A 23,757-nucleotide genomic window follows, 5' to 3' on the forward strand; every position below is an offset into this window, starting at 1 on the left:
TAGCAACAGAAAAATTATTTCTTCCAATTCAAATATTCCAACATTGATAAATAAAAAGAAAAATAAGGTGTTACTTTAATTATCTATTTTGCTTCCATAATGATGCTTCGTTGTACTAATTCTCAGATAAGTATAATATAGCACTCACCTCTATCGCTAAGGTGATTTCATTTGCAAGTTTGTTGACTTCATTAAGGACTTCGTTTCCTTCCTGCAAACTTTTTTCAACATCTTGTCTGCCACCTTCTACAGCTTGCTTCTTTTTCTATAGGATGTGTTCACACAAAGAAAAATGAGTTGTTTACTGGAACTCATGTTCAAATACCAGCATCCCAATACAAGACTGCATTTTTTCACCATACCACAATGCCACTTGTGGAATTCTCTGAACTTTCAGAGCAAAGATAGTGGTGACAATAAAGTATATGTAATGTAAGTTATCTTTTCTTTGTCCTCCTGTCACAAGTTTTGTACCCCTTTCCCACACAGTAGGTGTTTTGTGGCTCTGTAGCAGAGGTAACTGACTGTAGTACTATTGCAGAATGAATCAGGAAGAAGTCAGAAATCCTATTCTTTACCCAGATGTGCAAGCTCCTCATTTTGACAACTACCTTCTCTGGCTACGTAAGCAAAATTTAACAAAATACTCTGCTGCTTTCCTATTTACATCCACTGGTGTTTCGCTAACTACTGAATGTAAAATAAAAGATGATGGTTAGAAGCAATCTTAGGATTCTTGATTTTCCAACTAGTAAAAATACTGCATGTTGTATAGTAAGGATGGACTTCTGAGTAAGGAACTAGCAGTTTCCCATGCAAGATCCATTGAGTGTCACAGATTACTTTGATAGGAGACCGTGGCTTTCTAGCATTAAGAGCACTGTGATGGCTTCTTGGACAAAATAAAGCAAAAGAACTCCTCAAAACAATCAGGTGGGCAGGACTGCTGGAAAGGGTGCCTTTCAGGCACTCTGATACTGTGATGCAAGCATATTTTAAGAACTGAGATAGCAGGTAATTTCTCTAACCTTTATCCATCCATATTTGGGAAGAAAATGCCCAGAACAGAGATCATCTAACTTCTTTACAGCAATGTATTTCCTTAATTCAATCAAGCCCATAAGTCTCTGTTGAGATCTCGGGTCTCGGAACTCTAACCTCATCATTGTACATGAGGTAAAAGCTCACCAAGGTACAAACAAAGTTGAAACATTTATCTTCATTAGGTTGGCTCTGCTCTTTACGTCTTGGTTAAATGCTTGTTAATGTACAGTACAATGTGCTCTTTAAGTCTCTGCAATTTAAATTAAATCACAAGCAGACCCCTCTGTTATGAGGGAGATCATTTATAACAGCTACTAAGTACAGAGGATAGCTTGATTTATTACTCTGTAATATCCACATACCCCCTTCAGTCTTCTTCCCAGGGGCAGGAGAGCGAGATGAAAGTGTAAGTTTTCTAGGAGCAAATATATGACAGCAAAGATTATAACTGAACTCCTATTTAAGTCTTGAGCACAGGATTTGAATTTTACATGACTATTTATACTGGGATGAATTCAATTTCCTCCAGAATAATAATCCAATGCACCCTCCACTCAGTGTTTAAAAGCAGATGATGTTATTTTGATAAAGCTGTGGAGTAATTCTACTTTTAAAAGCCAACGCATTCCCTCATTCTGAGGAACATGTTTTCTTTTAATTACACCAGATATAGTTGTATTTTAATAATATTCTTGTTTTAGTTATATTTTTGTGTCAAGATTTAATCATGCAAAGTTTCAAACTTTGATCAGACTCCAAGTAATCAAGGATACAACTTGTCAGCACTCACCTCTACCATGGTCATATTTTTTTGGTTGACTGCAGATAAATGTTCAGCCTCCCTAATTTTACTTGTAGCTTCTCTTAGCAGATCTCGAGCATCATCAACTTTGGTGTGGTAGTTTACTAGCTCGTCCCGGACCTTATTTTTGAGGTCCTCATTTTTCTCACTGGGCTCACCAAATAATTTCTTCACCTTGTCCAAAAGATCTTCTGCATTCCTGCAATATATGGCCATCCATGAAGGCACTCAGCTCATATTCCCTACAGTGGATAATCTGAATATTCTTAATAACATGCAAATGAAATAGACTTCTAAATTAAATCTCAAAGTAACTTTCAAGAGAACACATGCTTAAGACAGTGAAACAACAGTTTTCTTAAGCCCTTTATTTAAGAGGTTTTCAAATGCCGCTAAGGTCCTATTTATGACGTAGAAAATATTCAAATATTCGCCACTGAAAAATGTTTCTCTTTTTTTTTTTTTGTAAGTTGCCATTCTTGAGATCTGACTAGTAAAGCAATGTTTTCTGAAACACTTCAACTTGACAAAAAGATTTCCCTCATTCACGGTCATGTGACATGTGACAAAGTGGTTTCCTACCTTGCACTGAGGAGGGTATGTAGATACACCTGATTTCAAGATGCCTTGGGGCAGACAGGCTGCTCCAAACAGTCAAAAATCACAAATACTTTCCTGTGCAATAAACAACCCCGAGAATCCTTGGATTTATGACTTCCAGTAGCCAAAGAATTTTGCTTATCTAAAACAAATTCTAGGATATTTTTATAGGACTTTGGCAACACAGAAATAGATAGTTCACAGGTGCCTGCTTTTGGCACAGGATGCAATGTTGATCATCAGAGAGGCACTGCACCCAGTTTTAAAGGATGGAGTACTGGAGTCTTTATGCCCTGTCATTTGCCTGCCATTGAATCAGTGTCATGTAACATGTAACAACAGTGTTAATGCAATGATATGACAAAGACAGGGGAAGGGGGAAAGACAAAAAAAAAAAAAAAAAAAAAAAAAGAGGCATTTCCAAAACAATGATTTAAAGGTAAAGAAAAATCCTAAGTAAACAGGAGTCTGTAGGATAGATAATACCTACAGAAGAAATATATCACACGTTTACCTAGAACAGATGGAGTTTTTCTTCCTGTCTCATTATGGCAAAGTGAAGAAGTTGTGTGGAAAAAAGAACTGTATTTTCTGAAAAACACTGCAGTTTGGCCAGTCTATACTCAGTTCCATTTGAAACCTTCTAAAAATAAACACATAAATAAATGCACACAAAAAAATAAAATACCTGAGAGGTGGAAAAGAGAGCTGCCACTGGGCATAATTTGTATGAGGGATCTGAACTGGAGCCAAGGAAAGCCAAATTGTGCCCTTGACCTTAGCTTTGGGATTTTCTGAGATGGACTTTATGCCACTGGGCATAATTTGTATGAGGGATCTGAACTGGAGCCAAGGAAAGCCAAATTGTGCCCTTGACCTTAGCTTTGGGATTTTCTGAGATGGACTTTTACCCCTCTGCCCTGCCTTTGGTTTTGATGGAAAAAAAATATGGTGTTGTGAATTTGCAACTTCTGAGGACAAAATATTTAATCAAAAATTAAATCCCAGTATTGACAACCTGTCACAGAAGAAGAATAGAAAGGAATTCAGAATTTCTCCCTTACCTCCTCCATTGTTCTTCGTATAAGCAGCTACTGTCTTACACTTCTAGCAAATTTTGACACCCTTATGACTCTGCAATACTAGAGGAATAGTACAAGACACAGGATTTGCTTTTAATGTCCTTGTCTCATAGTACAGTCCAAAACACCTACCTGTCCAGTAGCTTGCCTCAAAATTCCCCATTGGTTCTCTAAAGATAACACTTCCATATTGACCTGTTGTGCATTTTCCCACTCTGCTCTTTCTAAGGAGGTACAAGGCAATAAATCTGCTCCATGTAATCCCTTGCTTTACGTGCCAGAATTTCTCTGACTAGACTGTACATTTCTTGAAATACTATCTTGTACATTTAACATGTGCTACTTCCACTGGATAACTTCCTAGAAAAAGAACAAAACTATACAAAATGTTTGAAGTGTTAGAAGAAACAATCACAGATCTGGCGTAACACCTGGAATGCTGTACGGTTTGAATCCTCAAAATAAGTACAAGGCAACAAAAGAAGGGTTTGAAATTGATTACAAAATGATTTAAAAAAAAACCCCAAAACTGTATACATATAAGAGTCTACATATGTTAGAATTGTCCTATCTAGAGACAAAAAGAGGACTATAACATCATGAGTAGCATGGATAAGGTGTTCCAACTGTCCAATGTCTTTCCAAACACAAAAATGAAAATATCAGGAAGCAATATCAAAACACAGGAGGCGTCTTCAAATGCTGCGTGGCTGAGCTATGCAGAGCATTCTTACAGGAAATTGGATGATAAAGTCCACAGTGGCTGAAAAGCCATCACACAAAAATAAAGCTATTCAGCATATTAAATACAAAGATAGATTTCTGGCTCAGCATCCCTTGATAGCAACTCAGTGGCGTCCAAGAAAATGTCTAGGAATGTTACAAAATATTGACAGATATTTTTCGTAAGTATGAAAATCAGGTTGGTTTAGGACAGAAACTGGTGTATTTTTAACATGCTCTTTTTAGAGAGGAATTATTGACTAACGCGCCACTTCAGTACACGAAGGCAATCAGATTACAGACTGGATTTGAAAAGTCTGAAGGAAAATAAATGAGGGAAAAAGCTGCACATGTTAGAGAAGTTTTGCTGTCTATGAAAGCAAGAAGACTTTACTTAATTTGTCTTCATTTAACTTTTGAGACTTCAGAAAATATAGGGGAGGTAAAAGGAATCCACCCATCCTTGTCATTCTGTTCTTGGATGGAATTTTGAAAGCAGAATACAGTCATTGCCAAAAGACATTTCACCAAAGAGTAAACATGATTAACTACTTTCAAGTGATCACAAGACTTGCAGAGCTATTAAAAAGTAAATATTCCTATATGAATAACAATACATGTGAGCATAGTGATCCACACACATGCATGCACACAGAGTTTTAAGAAAGATTCATTTTTCTTCATCTTTTTTCCTTGTAGAATGTATCCTATCCACTATCTTACTATATTACTTAAGCAGTTTTAAGACATTTTTCTTTAAGAGGCAGTACTTTATAAAAGAGTTTCAGAAAATACTATCTAGGGACCTTTCCTCCCCACCCTGTAACCCACAATACTAATTCTCATTCTGTTGAGTTCACTGCCAAATTTCCTGGGTCTCAATGACTGCCTATGAAGAAGTTATCCTATCCCTAAGATAAACCATACAACTTTGATTGAAATCAGTACGTATATTCATGTATTTCTTAGCATAAAACATATTCCTTTATCAGGAAATGAAAATACTTACTTTGCACATTTCAGGAACACTGGTAAGAAGGAAAGAAGTTCTTTCCCTCAAAAAAGCCCTACTCCTTTACCTACTCTAGCTATTGGGCTAGTCTGACAATTTCATGTTGGCTGTAGCATTTGTGGACTAAGAACACCTTGTTGGAAAGGCCTCCCCCTAGTCTGCCCTAAAATTGCAGGTAGCACTTTCAAAGGTTTAGCTACATTTTTCTCATCCCTACTTTTTCCTCATTTATTTCTATGTGTGAGTGGAGAACGGACAGAAGAGGCTCAGTGGAACCAGAAGAAAAAGCAATAAAACACTACTGAAAAATAAGTTTGCAATACATCCTTTATCAAAAGAAAAGAAAGCAGAACCATCAGAATTATGGGAAGAAATACTGTAATCATAGGATTTTCCGAAAGTGATCCAGATTACAAAATGTAAGATAGGCAGTGCAAATCTGATTCTATACTGCTTGGAATTCTTAGCTAATCTTGTATTCTATTTATGTCTCCTTACAGTATGCATGTACCTGATAACTGACATTTTCAGGCCTGAATACCTCCATCCCAGATAGTTTTCTGAGCCATCACAACTTCAATGGTCCACGCAGCAGCTCAGCTGGATTACCTGCTAGCTGTTTGCTCTGGTGACATGCTAAGCAAAGCCTAGCTTTAGAAATATGCCTGGTCTGACTGATACAGAAGTAACAGACTACCAAAATTTGAACTTCAAGCCAAGTATTTTTCTGGATCAGGTAAGTTTTAAGCATTTTGCAAAATGCTTTATAAAAAGCTGTCAATATAATTATATGTACATATATAGTTTTTACTTTTACAAATAGCTAAATAACCAAACCTTAGGCTTCTGAACTGTGGCACAGAGCTGGAATATTCTTATCTACACTATTCTGTGTATGGGAAAATACATCCTTTTGAATGTCTATGCTACTGGACAAACTTTGCAGACAGATAATATTTTTATTAGTAGACCAATTAATTTCCCAGACCCCCACTCCCCTCCAAGTTTCTATACAGGCTTTTTAGTGCAAAAGCCATTCATAGGTCTGAAGCAGAAGCTGAAAACTGAAAAAAATTGCTTAGAATTCTATTAGAAACATTGCTGGTACCTGTGGAGCTGAGAAGTAATTTCCTAGGGATTGCTTTCCACATATGTAAGCATTTCCAGAAATGCAAATGCTACATTAATAGATATGAAGTATTAGACTTTGCTTTCCTTCATATTTCTGTAAGCCCCAGCTTGAAAACTTGGTTGGAAAAGATGACAATCGTATTTACAAGAGCCAGATGTTATCACTAGGAGGTTGAAGACAGAGGTCTCTACTCACTTTAACTCATCCTGAGCTATTCTTTCCTGCATATTCAGCTCTCTGCTTCTCAATTCTGAGATCATTCTGTCAGCCTCGCGCTGCAGTTCTGGAAGACTCTCCTCCAAGGCCTTGTCTTGGGTTCTGAGTGTCTCATTCAGTTTTATAGCATCTTCATTTGCAGCTGCAGGGAGGCAAAAAACGAGTTACATAGGGAGTTAGTAAATAAAAACAGAGAGGCTTTAAGCATCTGCCTATTAACTCTATCAGCAAGTAGAACGCAACTTGCACTGGTTATTCCTGCTGTGAAATATAAAGGATGGTTAATCCAATGATCAGTAACAAATGAGAAAATGTTCTATGTTTTATCAAACCTTTTATTACAGCTCACTTTTAAGCACAATAATTAAAGTGAAAAAGTCTTTATATCCAGTATAAGAAATATATTGCTCCCCTCCTCCCCTTGAAAGAAAGAATTTGCACTGCTGAAACAGCAGAAGATAATCTGTTATATTGCTTACAGAATTAAGGAGCAGGCTGTACAAGCAATGAAAATTAGATCTAAATTACTTCTAGAGAACTTCAAAATATGTCATTTTTAGTATTCATACTTAACAGTGCTAGGAAGAATTAATTATGGGGAAGTTTTGGAAAAAGAAGGAGAGAGAAGAGGAGTAAAAGACACCCACAGATGTCTAAACCCACTCGTGTTTAGAAGCAGATATCCAGAAATGGAAAGGAAGGGAATGGAGGCTGGAACATATGATGGTACACTATAAATGTGTTATGTGTTTGGAGCAGTTGAATTATTCCTAACTGCTAAAGCTGTACACTGATATCATATTCAAGGACTGGCTAACATCTTTCTGCCATAGCACACCACAAGATACTAAAATATTCACGTTCAGAAGCAACTAGGTAATTTCCAACAATCAGTTCTATCTTCAATTTTAAGAAGTACTGCTGCCTTTCTATAGGCACAGGGCTCCCAAGTAACTGATTTCTCCAAAACAGTAGAGTTTCTGGTTACACGGCTACTTCCTAATATTTTAAATTAAATCTTTGAAGAAATTAGAATCTGTCTTCCAAACTTCAAATAAATAAATATTTCATCTACACATTCTGTAGGTTTAGAACAAATTACGAAGAAAATTCTAATCTAATTATTTCTTGATTTGGTGGTAAGAACTGAGATTTGCATTTTTAATCAAGAGTGGTTACGTGTGGGGTAGTGAGGACTAGAAAAAGACTATGTTTCTCTTAAATGGATCATGGATCACTTCTGTACGTCATGTTATGTATCATTACTAAGCTACCTCAGGCCAGGAATAGGCATATATTCTTTTTAATTAAAAAAATAATCTAAGAATAAATAAATAGTAATTTAACCTCCCTGAATATTTACCTTAAAAGGGAAAATGGATATGTTATCTCAGCTTTTATTAGGGTCAGGAAAATTCATACCTAGCTTTATCTTTCTCCTCCATCCTCCTCTTCTCATAACAATCTTTGATTTCTAGTCTTAGTATACTGCAAACTTTCAGAGTCCAGTAGTGGTAAAAGATTTGGATGCACTGACATAGACAAACACAAGGAGGTGCAAAGCTGGGAATATTCTGTAGTTAAGAGAGAAAACTAGCTACAGGTACTTGGAAGTTAAGAAAGTGTCAGCAATCAGTTCAGTAGAAATGGGTCAATCGTCAGAGCATGGTCATTATAACAAATCACTCCAAACTTCTCACTTGTAATAAGGAGTTTTTATAGTTTTGAGAATTCCTTGATTCCCTGACATTTAGGGAGGCAACTATCTGATCTACAATCATGTACTTCTGAGCACTGCCATTCTCAAGCATTGCCTTCAGTCAGTGGAAAGAAATAGGTCCTTCCATGGCATTCATCCTAAACTTGTTGCCTACAGGCAACAAGTACTAGTGAGCTCAGGACCACAGATACAGTCCTGCATTCCTAGAGAACCAAAGTACTACAACTTTCAGAAATCTGTAATCTAGGGATGGGGGACAAGGAATGGGCATAAAGAATACCTCCAAACTGGTTGGCCATCTCAATCAGAATAACGCAAGTGAACATAAAGTTTTTAAGGAACAATCTAGTAATGTCTCATAGGTCAAAAAGAGCAGAGTCAGAGAAGGTATGGGGCCAATATGCAGTTAAAATGTTGTCAAATTTTAAAATATTCTATGAATGGCTCCAACATAAGATGAAAGTTTATCCTCAGTTTTGGAAGATAGTGATCCTGAACAGGAAGGTACTTGAGGATGGCAATCAGAAGTAAGGGTATAGAAATTACCACAACCAGAGGAAGAACATTTTGAGAAACTCAAGGTGGAATGGCCAGAGAACTGTCATTCTAGAAACCTGAAAGATCTGGTGCATGACCTGACAAATCCAGGAAGAAGACCGTTTGACTGAGAACAAGCCAATGTAGTGCCCGTTTTGAAGAAATGGGAATTCCACTATGGCCTGAGAAATTGCTTTAAAAGTAAGTGAAAAAAAGGATGTGGAATAAATGATTGTTGGTTTATTTTTATTTTTTTTCCCCCTAAAGGTAGCACATATCTGACTATACTGATTACTATCAAATCCAATTGAATATTTTCATTAATGATTTTGGGGAAAAAGAAAAGAAAGTCTACTGATAAAATATGTTTATGAGGAAAAGCTGTAAGACAGTTTTAGTTGAGTAAAATTGGAACGCTATGCAGAAAGAACTGGATGACCTTCAAAACTGAAGTAATCTGACAGGATCAGTAGAAAACACAAGGTTGTAAACTAAACAAGAGAGATTTCAGCTGTAAACTATGGCTTTGCCAGTTAGATATAAGGTATGAATGAGAAGGACACAGCTATATTATGAATCTCCAATGGCACCCAGCTGTGAAAAAAAGGAAATGCTATCCCAGAATGTATTAGGAGAGCTGACATAGGCAGATTTTAATGTTACTGAAGTGCAAGACAGTGAAGCAACCTCATTTCAATGCTTGCTGCCTGTGCTCAGGAAAGATGAACTTAATTTTGAACAGAGGAAGGGGAATTATACAAAGGTGAGCCAGAGATTTGGGAGAATGTGCTTTAAGGTGTTTTAGTCTAGGAAAAAAGGGCAAAGGGGGAATATTATTCTTCTCTACAAACATAAGTTGGGGGTAGGGGAAGGACAAGGAGCACTAGGGAAAGGAAGAAAATCTATTTGAAGTAAAGGACGAAGTTGGCAAAAGAAAACATGATGATAAACTAAACTTGAATATTTTTTTTAGCTAGAAATGAGAAAGTTTGTAGTTATGATGAGTTCTGAAACTGCCTTCTAATCAGATTTTGTGTACTTGTGGAAACTGCTTTGAAGATGAGGGTTAGAAAGTTTATGATAGCAGGGGAGTGGATGCAGCAACCCAGGAGGTATCTTTTGGTCCTGTGCTCCTATATTTCATCTACTCTTGAAAAGTTAACTTGGCCTCTAGGCAAACACATTGATTTTAAAGTCTTTGTCTACTTCTAAGATATCACATAAATTTATTTCACCTCTTCAATGTCTTCAAACTCTGTACTTTCTATTGCTAAACCTGATCAAGGAAACTTTTGCTTGGGTTACAAACACTGGGCATAAACTTTGAGGAATAAATAATTAGTTTAGTCCTTGTCATCCCAAATTCATCGTGAACTGAGGAACCCGGTCTTTTGTTTAAAAATTATCTTGAAAACTTGCTTACCTTTTATTGTTGCTTTTCCCACATTTACTTCATGTCAAAGTTGCACATCCTAAAGCTATCCTAAACCGCTGCTCAATTCGGCTACAGGGCACGTATGGGGATGTTACATGTTGAAAGCAATATAAAATGTACTTTATAGCACCTGGACAAAAGTGGAAGATTTCCCTTTCAATGAGATGGGACTTCAGAAGCATAACTACTGAAAATAGTACTGTAGGGGGAGCTTTCAGAAAGAAAGAACAAATAAGTATTTTTCAAGTAGAAAGTCTGTCTGTGGTTGCCAATAATTTTCATATTTTTCAGTCATTATTTTATTTAATACCCTCATACAGTATATAGGTCTTGCTTCTCAAAGCCATCTACAATACTTCTGCTCATAAATCTTTACTGCATTGTAAATGCAGGGAATCAGCTTGTGGAAGAAAGAGAGTTGGCTTTATGCTACTGCTTAGGTAGGGTTAGGAGTCACTTGGAAATTCCAAGTAGCAGATGTTCATTAACAGCAAGCAGTAATGTATTTTTGAAGTAGTTTTGTGGAATTAAGATGAAGTGTTAAGGTACCAAATGCTGAAATTACATCAAGCTTTTTCCCCAATACATGTTTTCAACTGGTTTGAAAATAAATAAAAGCTAAGCCCTCTTAACTACTTCATCATAATAACTTTTCTTCAAATAACTGCAAAAATCCTGAAGGAACATACTCAATGTTCTGCTAGTCTTTGTTCATAACTACAAATACACTGTTTATATAAACTGCATCTGTTGCTTGAAAAAAGTCTGAAGATAGCTGACTATAGTTTCTTCACTCAACATTTAAAGCATATGACATTTCTCAGTGAATAAACTCTTCCTCGCTGTCTCTCAGACCTTCTCCCCCACCATCCTTCAGTTTTCTTGAGAAACAATCAGCGTATTTTTCCAATACCTTCAGCAGCTTGGAGAATGCCTTTGACGAACTGTCCAAGAGATTTCGCTCTGTCATTAGTCCTCTCAGCATCCTGCCTGGTTTGCTCACCATCTGCTGTCACCTTGGTAGCCTAGTGATCCAAATTCAGGAAAAGTATAATTAATGAACAGGACAAGGGTGCACTGTGGAATACTCCTACTGGCTGAATTTATGTATAAAACTTTCCTCAGGCAACAGGCAATCAATGAATTATTGATCAGATGAACGGGAAATGACATGCTCTGTTCAAGTACACAATTAAATTTTATTACCCTTCCCTTTAAGTGGAAATTGGAAGGCTTTATTTTAGGTTCTGAGAAACCCTAGTTGTGTGCAAGAGCACACAAAGAGAAACAGCATGAAATCATTCACTAAATTTGCTTAAAGAAATGTTGTTTGGAACCTTTTAAGGTTAAGATTCATCAGGGAATACTTTCCATAGTGTCAGAATTGTGCAATTTTCGATTGACAAAGTGCAGCAGATATCATGACCTCTTTCCCTCCTCCCTGGAGGCATTCTCAAAGAGATCATGTCAAGCAAGAATAATTTTAAATCAATACATTAATTAAACCAAGAAAGAGAAAAAGAAAAGTTGTTTTTTTCAGCTCTAATGCTTGAAGTTGTTTGTTTGCAACGTATTGGGATGCTCAGTAAAATTTTAGCTTTGTGTAACTAAATGCTTTATAATTGTGTTGAATTATAGCAGCAGTAGGATGAAGACAGGTATCTTCTGCAGATCTCAAAAACATGCTGAGGAAAGGAAACATCTTAACACATTCTACTTAGCTCTCAAGGTCCTTATTCACAAAATGGACCCAATTTTATTACAAGGAAGCTGACAATTTCAAGCAATAAAGCTTGTAAAATTGTACTGTAAAGCAGAAAAACCCCAAAACCAAAAAAAACCACCCAGTTTTTTTATTTGGGGATTGCACATCCATGTATGTCTTGAAGCAGGGCATTCTGCACTTTCTGGTCTCTGGGAAATGGCTAGAAGGTCAATAATTCAAAAAGAACTTAGGTTTTCCCTGACTTGAGCTGTACAAACTGTTTTCTTGGTTACAAGCCCCAACCCTTTTGAATAATAGTCAAAGAGAAATAGTATCACTTTCAACACATTTATTTTTGCCTGATTAGCTTCCAGATGGAAGCCCTCAAGATACCTCAGGACAGCTGGGTTTCTGAAATGAAATCCCTGGAATTATCATATCACTTGCAGTTTTGGTCTACTGTAGAGTAGTTATTCTGAAAGTAATTTATATGAAAATCATTCAGATAAATAGAATTATACAGGAAGAATTAAGAACCCATGCTGACTGGGGGGAGTTAGTTTATTTCATCCCTATATCAGTAGAAGAACATAACTTTTCACATTTACACAGCTTTAATCATGGTATTGGTTACTTCCTCTTGGATTTACAAAACCCCTTTACCCGCATAGCTACAGAACTAAAATATTGTCAAAGTAAGCTGTAAGAGGCAATTTGGATAGGAAAAAGGCAAAAATACAGAATGATCTTGATGGACCACTGCTCTAACCCAGCTTGGCATTTCTGATGTCATTTCATTCTTCATGTAATTGAGAACTACCTTATTATTTATTGTCAAATCCTCCACAATCAGCCTTTTATTCTTTGGATTTTATTTGCTTGGAATTTTCACATTCACTTTTATTATATTCTAGAATATTTCTAAGTCCTTTACTACAAATGGTGTTTTATAACTTACATATACTTTTCTTAGTTTTGATTACTTTTTCCACATTTATGTTAATTCCAGTTGGCTACTTTAACCTCTCAATATTTATGACTGAATGGCATGTACTGTATTTTTGTGCACATTAATCTGTCATCAAACAGTTTTCATTTCCTCTCAGTGACAGTTCTCTTTAGTACTTAAATCTCATTCAGCTCCACTGTATGCTTTCTGTATTTTGCCACAATTTGCTGTGCTGAAAAATAATCTTCTGCTTCATTGTCTCGTCTAGCTTTTAGTCCATAAATTAAATTAAATGGCAAACATCCTTCACACTTTTACCTAGCCATTCCATGGCTAATTAAATGTTTCCATTTGTTAATAAAGTTCTACTCATTTTCTATATATTTAGTTTACTACAGGTCACCATTTCTATAAGGTCAGTCTTCAGCATCTACTAACAGTGTAAACAGGCACAAAAACCTCTGGGGTACCAATAAGGGTCAGGCGGACTGGACCTAGAGCAAGGGTTTGGAATGAATCTTCAAGAAGTCCTGACACAAATAAGACTTTTTGGCATAAAGGAGATCTCTACCATGGAAATACAGTAAAGTATCCAAGATCAATAAACTTGCTTTGGTGAGGTTCGCAGCTTGTACTTAGTGATGAAGGTTCCATGGAAGGCTTTGCCCCAATCTGAAGACCATTAGCCACTTAGCAACTTAGACTATTAACAAGTATTAGCAATTACACACATATTTTCATTTTGGTTGTTTGTGTGTTTAGTCTGAGGTCTTACCAAGCCGTAAGAAATTCCTCTGAATGGCATCTGGAGGGGAGCCCTACAGGAATTTCTCCAGCTAGTGAGTTGTAGACCACAAAGGAGGAGTAAACAGAAACATCACTGTACAGATGGAAGTTCTTGGCTCTCCCATCAAATGCTTCCAACTATTGGAAACTAAGTTGCCTTTGCTACTGCTTCCAGAAATTTCTGAGCTTGAGAAGTTCAGTGGTATGGGAGAAATGAAAAAGTTTACAAAATTAAAAGAGGCATTTCAATCAAGAGGACTAATTCTGATCCCTGTCTTTCTTGAAGACTCTGTACCTAATTAGAAGGGAAGAGGGGGTTTTGACTAAAAGTAGTGAGCTGAAAGCAAGTGAAAAGTCTGAGGTCTGCCTCTGGTGGTAGATGTGGGAATGAGCATGCAACCATGTAAGAACGTAATTAGTGCAAGAAGGATGTGAAGATCTGTATGGCAGAGTGAATGAAGGAAAGAATATGATGGGGGGTGGGGGTGGGGGGGAAGAGTACTGCACTGATGTAAGAGATGATGGATTGAAAAGAGACCACAAGGAAACAAAACCCCCAAAGGTTTTATAGCGACTAAACACTATTATCTTCTACACTTTACCTTAAAATGGATAAATTGACATTTTTTCACGGAAATAGACTCCTTACTAACCCTCATCAACCTTTTTCTTCATCACTACTGGTTTCACTTTGAAAATTTAGTGAGCCTTCAAATCAGACACAGGGAAAATCTTTGCTATCTATGGTTGTACCATGTGCTCCAAGGGCTGGCCATTATGTAGTTATTGGCTATGTCTTTATTCGGAAATGAGACTTGAACATGCTGCATCAGGATTCAGCCTTCTTTCTTGGACATTGCTCGTATTTACAAACACAGAAACAAAAGGGTAGGACCTGCCACCAGTTGATAGTCCCCAAATATAAAAACCCAACTGCAACAAGTTAACTCTCTATAAGGATAACTGGAAACCATCAGGCTATTTACTCATTGCAACAATAGAAAACTGCAGACAGGGAAGCAGTGATAATCCGACCAGCACACTAACTCCCTAAGACCACACCTTCAATATTTTTCCTTCTAAGATTAATCTACAGGAGGTCAGAATTTGCAACGTTATTTTAGGTCATGTCCATGGGGGGGATTAATTTTAAATTTTTTTGGGTGGGGAGGTGGGGGTGGCAATTGGAAAAGATACTAAAAAAAGCAACTATGCAAAGGAAAAAAAATGTCTTAAGAGAAGACTGAGAAATCTTAATACAAGAAATATAATCTTCTCTGCCTGTAGGGCTGTCACAAGTTAAAAGCCCACTTAGACTTAAAAGTACCATAATAGTTATTTCTGGCAGAAAAATAAAAGATCAAATAAAAGTGAAAAAACAAGCTTTCTTTAGACTTACAGTGAGAGTATGTATAGATGCCTGTGCATATGCGTGTGTGTCTGTATAGACATACATATGCAAACACACTGCAGATGCTTTCTTACCCATTACCTATAATTACATAGTTTTTTTTCAAAATTGAATATAATCCACACAAACAAACCAGTTTTTCTGAGAACTTTAGTTCTGTAAACTATGAACAATTTTAAGACACTATGCTAAAACTGTATGGGGATAAGGTAAATTCTCTCACCTGTATATTCACCAATACAGTAATTCATGTATTTCTTATTTGGCTACTTCAACACAGGGAAGAACTCCTCACTAACATGATTTTTGGTAATCCTTCATAATACATTTTGGACAGCTGTTTTTATTGTGGCTCGTGCATTTCACTATTTTGTTCTCCACTAGGTGGCACAATTTATATTATTTTCTTAGTCTTTTCCTGACCAAAATAAGGTCTATATCGAAATAAAACTTCCTTAATAAGAAGAGTAAACAGCACATCAATTGAAATCCAGAAGACACGCTACCCTCATAAATGAAATATAGAACACATACATTTAACTAAACTCACACACCTTGTGCATATATTTGAATTCTCCCTTTAAATATTGTCCCCATTTCAATTTTGCCATTCATTGACTCTTAATGAGACCTTGTTATTTGCTAAACCAGGAATTCCGTTTCCTTGCTGTACAATTTCTTTAAAATAAGTGAATCAGGCTAGGCTACCATTTGCTCTACAGCTCCTGGAGAAACAAGCCAATACAACAGATAACCCAAAATGGAAAATGAAACCGCAAAACAGCAAAACTTTTCCTGTAATTCGCTTGAGATGGCTGAGCACTAAGTAACTATAAGCGAAGCCAGGTTACTTGTATTGCAACAAGCAATCTTAGAACAGGAACAGACTGAGAACTATTGTGAGACAGTCAGGCTCAGGAGATATGAAAGGGAATATGATGATGTTGCTGATGCAGAAAGCAGATAGACTTACCAGAGACAGTACTACTGTTTGGAAGAAAAGGAAGGAACCAGGCGGTTCAGTTTCCAAAAGCCTCAGCTATTCAAAGAAAAACTCCAGATATGCGAGAAACTATGGTAATCCCATGGGTTTGTGCCATTAGGTTTGTAACATAACCTGCAGCTGAAGTCATGGGAAAGCCCAAAAATGCTGTATCAATAACTATCTTTCTTTTAAGTGTCAGCTTTTCCAAAAAAGTTCATTCTTGGGAGCTCTGTATGAGCATTATAAAGTTTTCTTACATTATTATAAAGTTTTGCAGAAAATGTATCTCAATATATTGGCCCACAAAAAGAGGTTGTTCGAGGACTAGCTACCATTTCAAACACTGAGACTGAGAAGCATCTTATACTTCAAGTTCATATTCAGAAGATTTCTGTAATTTTGCAGCTTTAACCAAACCCATAGACCCCAACGTGATCACAGACTTACTCTTGCCAGTAGTTCATCCATTTCTGTCACCAGGGTATCCAGATTTTCTCGTGCTAGCTGAAGAAATCTCGCTGGTGCTCGCTGAGGTGAAAGCAAATGCTGTTGGGGAACAGAGGAGGGAGAGTGAAATTCTGTATTTAATGGATCTCAGTGCTTCCAAATATTGTAGAAAAGCAGCATCAAAAATTTCCTTTTCATTACACTATGCAACTCCCTTTTGTCATTGACTTTTGTGACACATCCATCCAACATAGTTTCCTTGGGAATCTTGACATCTTTACATAGTTTAGTGGAGAACCTATAAGTATGGTATGAAACATACAGTATATAACATACGTAACTGCTTTACGGACCACCAGCATGAACACCATTCTATTTGGATGCGACATCACTTTTCCTGTGCTGCAGTATAATTCCTTGCACATAGGTACACAAACTACTGCTGTAAGATTTATTTATTAAAATAAGTAAAAATAAATAGCTGTGATAACTACTTATTAATCAAAACAAGTTACAAGTAATTAAATCTTGATTTTTTTCTTCTTCCCTGAACCTGCTCATGGCTGTATGTTTGAACAGATTGAAGTACAGTTGTACTGAAGCCCTGTTATTTACGAATGTGAATACTATGAACGTACCTTTAATTCCTGTGTCATGTTCTCAAAACCATGCAACGTTTTATATGGAGCAGGCAATGGACCACTAAGGTTAACACTCAGTATCATCTGGTTTAGCCGATCCAGATCACTGAGAAGGAGTCCTGTGCATTCATCATCACAAGCTGAGAGGAAGAAGAGCAAAGCTTATTTAAATATTAAATATTGCTAAATATTTAAGACATATGAGTTAGAAATTTTATGGCACACATACAATTCTGTGAGAGTAACACTAATTTCAGATAATTTACCCCAAAAGCTTAGTGTGAGAAAAAAATGGAAATAACAACTAGAGAACAGGAAAGACCTTATTGCTTAGGACTTGGTAGTGGGACATTTTCATATAAAAAAGAGCAGCAAAATAGGTAGGCTTACCTCACAAAAAGAGGAAATAATTAACATTGTCCATTATGGATTAGCCAATATAAAATCCTAAATTAGACAAGTAATTTGGGTTAAGGTTGAAAAAAGTGGACAACTAATTTGTTAAGGTTGAAAAAAGTGGACAACTAATTTGTTAAGGTTGAAAAAAGTGGACAACTAATTTGGAAAATCTAAGGAGCACTTTAAGTATAGTATGGTTGTGGCTTTGAATATAAAAAAAGGCTACAGAAGTCTCACAATTTATATACTTTATAGTCATATAACAGCATGACCAAACATTCTAAACTTGTAATGCAGACAGTTGAAAGAGTCCAGGCAAAAATACTGAGTTTTCTGTTAGTAATGCTTTTCCCTACCTCCTTTCACTAACCAGTTTGTTTTTTATGTGTGCTTCCTCTCTTGCAAATATGCTTTAGCATGGAAAATACTGGTGTGTGCTGGATAATACTGAAAGAAGTTTGCACTCCCCCCCCCCCCGCTTTCTATAAACTATCACAAGAAATTCTCATAATCTTACAGTCTTGTATAATTTATGCTGCAGACAGGAAAATACTTCATCCTTTAGAACAGAGTTGTGGGAGTGTCTTACTGTTTCCCTGCATAAAGATGCTACACAGAACTGGCAAACCTGAACAACATCTCAGGAAATGGAGCAAACTGTGAAACAATGAATTCACTGGTAATGTTAACAGACATAGAGGACTGTGCCTTAAGTTTTACAAGTATGTAATTATTTATTTCAGCAACACTCCCAGGCAGCTCAATGGCTTAAAAAAACCACTAAACAACATGTATGTTTCCGTAGAAAAAGAGAAGTTATTTTCAACAGAAAATTACATATTTTTTTTCCTTGAAACCTATTCTTCATATGGATTATTTTTTTCTGTTCTTTAAAGTTTTCAGTTATCTGAATACTGATGTTATTCTGTAGGTTGGCTCTTCAGTACGGCAAGGAGTTGAGTCAAATACAGAGAAAAGAAGAATAATGAATAGTAGCTTAATACACCACGAAACTCGTGCGATGATTGAAAAGGAGACAAGATAGATGCTGGATTAATGCAGTAAGAAGTGGGTGCAGAAAGCTAGATACTGTTATTTTAAGACTTCCTTTTGCATTTTCATTGCTTCCATTTGCAGACTTCGTCCTCCCATTTCACAGTATTTTGTTACATAAGCTGAACTACACGAACTTCTCTGCAGTTGTTAACTGTGGGCATGATACATTCTGATTTATATTTCTATGTGAAATAAAAAAAAAAAGCGCTTATTACTATCTAAGCTCTTGTCATAGTGTGCTTGCTTTTAGAAGTCTGAGAGAATTACAGGAAAAACAAGTTTTACAGCCAGTTGAATGTTTTATATAACAAACACCTATTACATAGCTGGTCAAGAAGATAAGTAGACCCGGTAATAATTTTGCAGGATGCTTGTAAGTGATCATGGACCTGAAAAGGGTTGCTGTTTGTTGTTTTCTTTTTTCTGATACATTATTTCACTTATGAAACAACCTAAATCTATTCACCCTCAAAATTGTCAGTGTTTGGTACTAAAACACTAAAAATCTGCTGTGTATTAAAGACAAAATTGTTTCACACCAACAAGAAAAAAAATGAACAGCTTATGAAGACATCTAGTATTCTCAATGAGTAAACTATTGATAAGTGAATTCAGGATAAATTAACACCTCTTGCATGATAATCAGGTTGAAAAGAGGAACTACATCAAGTGAGGACCACAGCTGAGTAGGTAAGACAAGACTAAGCTATTCCAATATGCAGTCTGAAATGTACTGTAGCTATGGGAAATATTACAAGAGTATGATTATATTTTGCAAGACTAAATACTTCTGTGTCTATCTATAAAACTGTCAGTATAAATGTGTGTCTAATACTAATGAATGCAGCACTAAATTCAGGTCATTACAGCAGTGCAAGCATGTAAGAGGCAAATCATGCAGTCAATATTACAACAGTCCAGCAAGCAATTAATGCAAATTACTGCATTTTCCATTTTCACCACACTTTCCCATGCACAATAAGTCCTGTAAGGATTTTGACTTACCTCTTGTGAGAAGCTTCTCCAAAGTATGCATGCCAAATATTTTTTTTATTTTTAAATACTTCCTCAAATAATAAAAGACACTATAAGTTTATGGGTATCTAACCACTTACTGCATCTTACAAAGAGAAGATAATGTACAATAAAGGAATTGCATATCTAAGCCACAACATGTTCCTCCAACTGAATGAATATCTAACACAATTTTGCTTTAATACTTTCATTGCTGTTAAGATTCAGAAGACTTTTATGGCTAGGTAATTTTTGGTCTAAGGGCAACCATGTAATCTCTGATATGAAGTGGTATCTTACGATAGTGACTCTTCAGCATTGGTTTCTGCTGTTTCACAATGAAGTGCTGAACTCTGTTAGGCTCATTAATCTGTTGCCCATTACCTCATTTTTCCCACTATGGCACTTGTCTCACACCAAACAATAAAAAAGATAAAAAAGCCCTCCTCTGTCCCACGAAACAGAACCCCAGTAGCGAGCTGAAACCTTTAGTTTCCTTGCCATTGCTGTTGGTTTCAGGGAGTTTGCATGATCAATATGTCTCCCAAGTATCGGAAAACTCAGATCCAGATCAGGGTCTAAAGTACTGGCTTGGGTTTATTTCTGATTTTCATTATTTAAAAAGTCTCATTTGCTGGTTCTGATACTTAGCAGTACTAGTTAGGTTTATATAGTGCATAAGTTGAGCAAAAGACATTGGAGTGTGGGTCTAGACTCAACAGGAGTTCATGCAATAAAAAAAGGGAGAACTGATAGTTTATCAGCTGCCAGGTCAAGTAGGGGTGCCCATCGCTTACTGAGCTCACGCAGATAGAGCAGCAGTTGTCCAGCACAGACGTAAATTTAATTCTTACGGCTGTGGCAGAAGAGCCCACAACTTCTGCTAAACTCAGAACATAGCAGAAGCTAGCCCACAACTTCGTAGATCTGGTGTCACACACAGTATCTTTCTTTTCAGCTCACTCTTTTAAGGCTTGTGATAAGAAGCTTCCAGCTCCTGCTAAATTAGACTGTGTAGGAGCTAGGAGATGCTTCTTTTCACAGATTCTTCAAGATCTGTCTCTGACAGCATCTCTGCTTAGTTCTGATTTTGGAAGGGCTGAGATCATGAAGCTACTCCCTATTTTAGACAAAAAAACTTGATTCTCCCAGGACCAGTGCCTAGGAGCTCCTTCGTTCTCATGGGTGAAGAACTGTGTCAGCGCATTGCAAACAGCAGTCTACATAGACTACAATATTTACATGTCCAAGCCCTAGTATGAAAGGAATCTGATTACATAATTTTCTCCTTCTACAAATATTGAATATATTAATCCATAAAGATATAAAACTGTTGACTGCAGAATGGCTGAAGATCCTTCTTTTTCTCCCCTCCCCCCCCAAGACTGAGTTAAAGAAAAATTCCTAACAAACCTGTTTGATCTCTATGTGTCATGATTATTTCCTGTTCCCTGTTAATCTCATACAGCAGAACCACACTGACTGCTTTGCATTTAGTTTTTTGCTTGATTCCAACAAACATTTGTGACAAGAGCATACATCATAGGAAAGATTTTGCAGTTTGTGTTGCAACGGAGCTCAAAATATTGAAGGCAAATTTTTCTGAAGTCCCCATTGCAGCTATGACTGGTGCCCTGAAAGAATTCACAAGGTGAGTTCTGACTTGCCACATGTTTAACAATAAAGCCTTGAAGTTCTCACTAGTATCACTTTTTTCCCTAAACACCACACAGTTGTAAGCACAGTTACTGTTCCAACAGTACTGCAATCTAAGGTTCTTCATTTTACATACTACACACTCTACAACTGAAGTGAAGTGGAATGTCACCAGGTAAAATAAAAAAATTTTACTTGTCTACAAAAATGCTTGATTGCTACAGGCTTGATCCCAAACCCTTGTAGCTTCTTCTTTCCACTTCAGCTTGCTAAGGTCACAGCTGTTTGGGAGGGATGAGTAGGGAGCAATACATGCTTTGGCTTGTATTATTGTTTACACATTTCTAGTATGTATGTGTAAAATATGAATCAAGCAAATACTAACAATCTCAGTCTGCCCAAGCATGCTGGGTACAGAACTGAGGAAATGCTGCTCCTGTTCATCACACAATTCAGCTATGTTCTGGATTGGAACACTGGGCTTTAACTAAGAAAACAGAAAATATACTTCTTCAGTACTGTAGTGATTATAGGCCAGTCAGCCATTGCCAGATGACAACTTTTAGCAGAATAAACATTGAGATATATTTATTACGGTAAAAATGAGTGATGCATAAGGGGGCATCGATCATTTAGAGAACAATTCATTTGTAGTTACAAATAAATACAAAAAATTGTAAGCATTAGAGAAGATTTGGGAGAACTTTTGTCATATTTGACAGTATACAAAGGTGTTGGCCCCATTATTAAAATTAGTTTGCAGTCATCACAAATTTTCTTACTCGCTACTAACTTTTCAAAAGAAAAGGGAAAGTAAGCCTAAGAAGTGGATTACTTGAGACCAAAAATTACAATAAAGTCTTCATCAGCAGAGTATTATGACTATCTGTACGTGACAATCTAGATGGTCACTATCTGGGGAAATAATTCAGTTATTAACCATACTAATGCAAAAAGAAAAAAATATTTTTATGATGTGTAGCAGACCATCCAGACTCCTGTATACTTATAAAGACATCCCCCACCTCACCCCCCGCCACACTTTCTGGATATTATTTTCAGTTCCCTAACAACATCCCAGAGAAAACAACATTGTTCTGTTCTAAGAATATAATGGGAAGTGAAATCTGTCTGTGCCATTCACCTGTAATTATCTTTCCATTGTTACTTAGCAGTAAACAAATTATTCCCCTTTGCACAGTGGCTGTAAAAAAAATACAGTCTCTTTCCATTCTACCTGTAGCTTTCCAAAATATAACTGTTATTACAGCACTGAAAAGTGGCATGCACTAAGCAACTGAAAAATGACGTTACCAAAAAAACCAGTAGGAACCTGATAAAACAGATTCTTAGCTATATCAGAAATAGATCACTTTAATGAATATCCGTGCTCTTCCATTTTTGTCCCCCATCTTTTCAATGGAATTTTTCACTCTAAAATCTTTAGAATACTTATGATATGGGATACGTTAAAATGTAAATGTTATATTTAAACAATAATACATTATAATAATACAATACTGTGGCTAATACCTCTCTAATTGGATTTAAGTATGCATTATTTAGCTTTCATTTCATACTGTGTGGTGACCTTGCATAGAATTTGCCAAAAATTCATTACTCAGATGGCTATTCTTTGCTAGATATTCAAAATCAATTTTCACTTACTTAAATACTAACTACAACATACTAACACGGGACAGCTTAATCACATTACGTTTTACATGACTTACAACTACATTTTTTTAAACATGGGTGATTGTATTTGCATGTATTTTTTTAAGCTAGATCGTTTTACCACCTAACTAAGGGTGCTTCGCACTTCTGACAGGTACAATGCAATTGCAGTATTTGAAATGGAACTCTGCAAATTAGCAGAAGTAGATACATGAATACAGCTAATTTGAAATATCAAAAGCAAACAGGTTTCTGTGATTGTGTGATTCTGCATATGGCATTTATTTTCTGTACATTAAGAGTAGTTAATCACTATTATTACTGTTAAGGTTTTGCTACAACTGAAGCAAGTCAGAAGGGGGAGTATTTTGGAAGTGGTTGATACACGAAAGGAAAAATATATTGTATACAGGACCAAATTCTCAGCTGCATTAAACTCAAGACTGGAACAGATAAATGTTCTGGGAGTAAGGAAGGAAAGCTTCAGGGTTTCCCTAGAAGGTGTTTCTAATGGTTCTTTAGCAGCACAATGACTACGAAAGCATATTATGGCTGCAGCAATGAATCCCCATCAGAAGAAAACAATGGTACTCTGAAGCCTGTAACATATTAGGCAGTGTTAACCATGGCAAATTCCCACAAAGTCTATGCTTGCACATTCCCTTTGTCTGCCACAGTCCCTGTGTCCACCACAGGCTACAAATGGTTTATTGATCAGGCTGGCTTTC

At 36.5% G+C, this 23,757-nt stretch overlaps 1 protein-coding gene across 1 annotated transcript in view; it reads right to left on the reverse strand.

Moving 5' to 3' along the window:
* Positions 1–23,757, reverse strand: part of LAMA2 (laminin subunit alpha 2) — a 377,372-nt gene that overhangs the window by 77,186 nt on the left and 276,429 nt on the right. The window contains exons 33-38 of the mRNA XM_056344337.1: positions 17,225–17,367; positions 16,587–16,685; positions 11,217–11,328; positions 6,591–6,753; positions 1,835–2,045; positions 149–265 (exon numbers count right to left, since the gene is read on the reverse strand). Coding sequence (XP_056200312.1) covers positions 149–265; positions 1,835–2,045; positions 6,591–6,753; positions 11,217–11,328; positions 16,587–16,685; positions 17,225–17,367 — 845 coding nt within the window. The remainder of the gene's footprint in view (positions 1–148; positions 266–1,834; positions 2,046–6,590; positions 6,754–11,216; positions 11,329–16,586; positions 16,686–17,224; positions 17,368–23,757) is intronic.

Source organism: Falco biarmicus, chromosome 6 (assembly GCF_023638135.1).
Source record: "Falco biarmicus isolate bFalBia1 chromosome 6, bFalBia1.pri, whole genome shotgun sequence".
Lineage (NCBI taxonomy): Eukaryota > Metazoa > Chordata > Aves > Falconiformes > Falconidae > Falco > Falco biarmicus.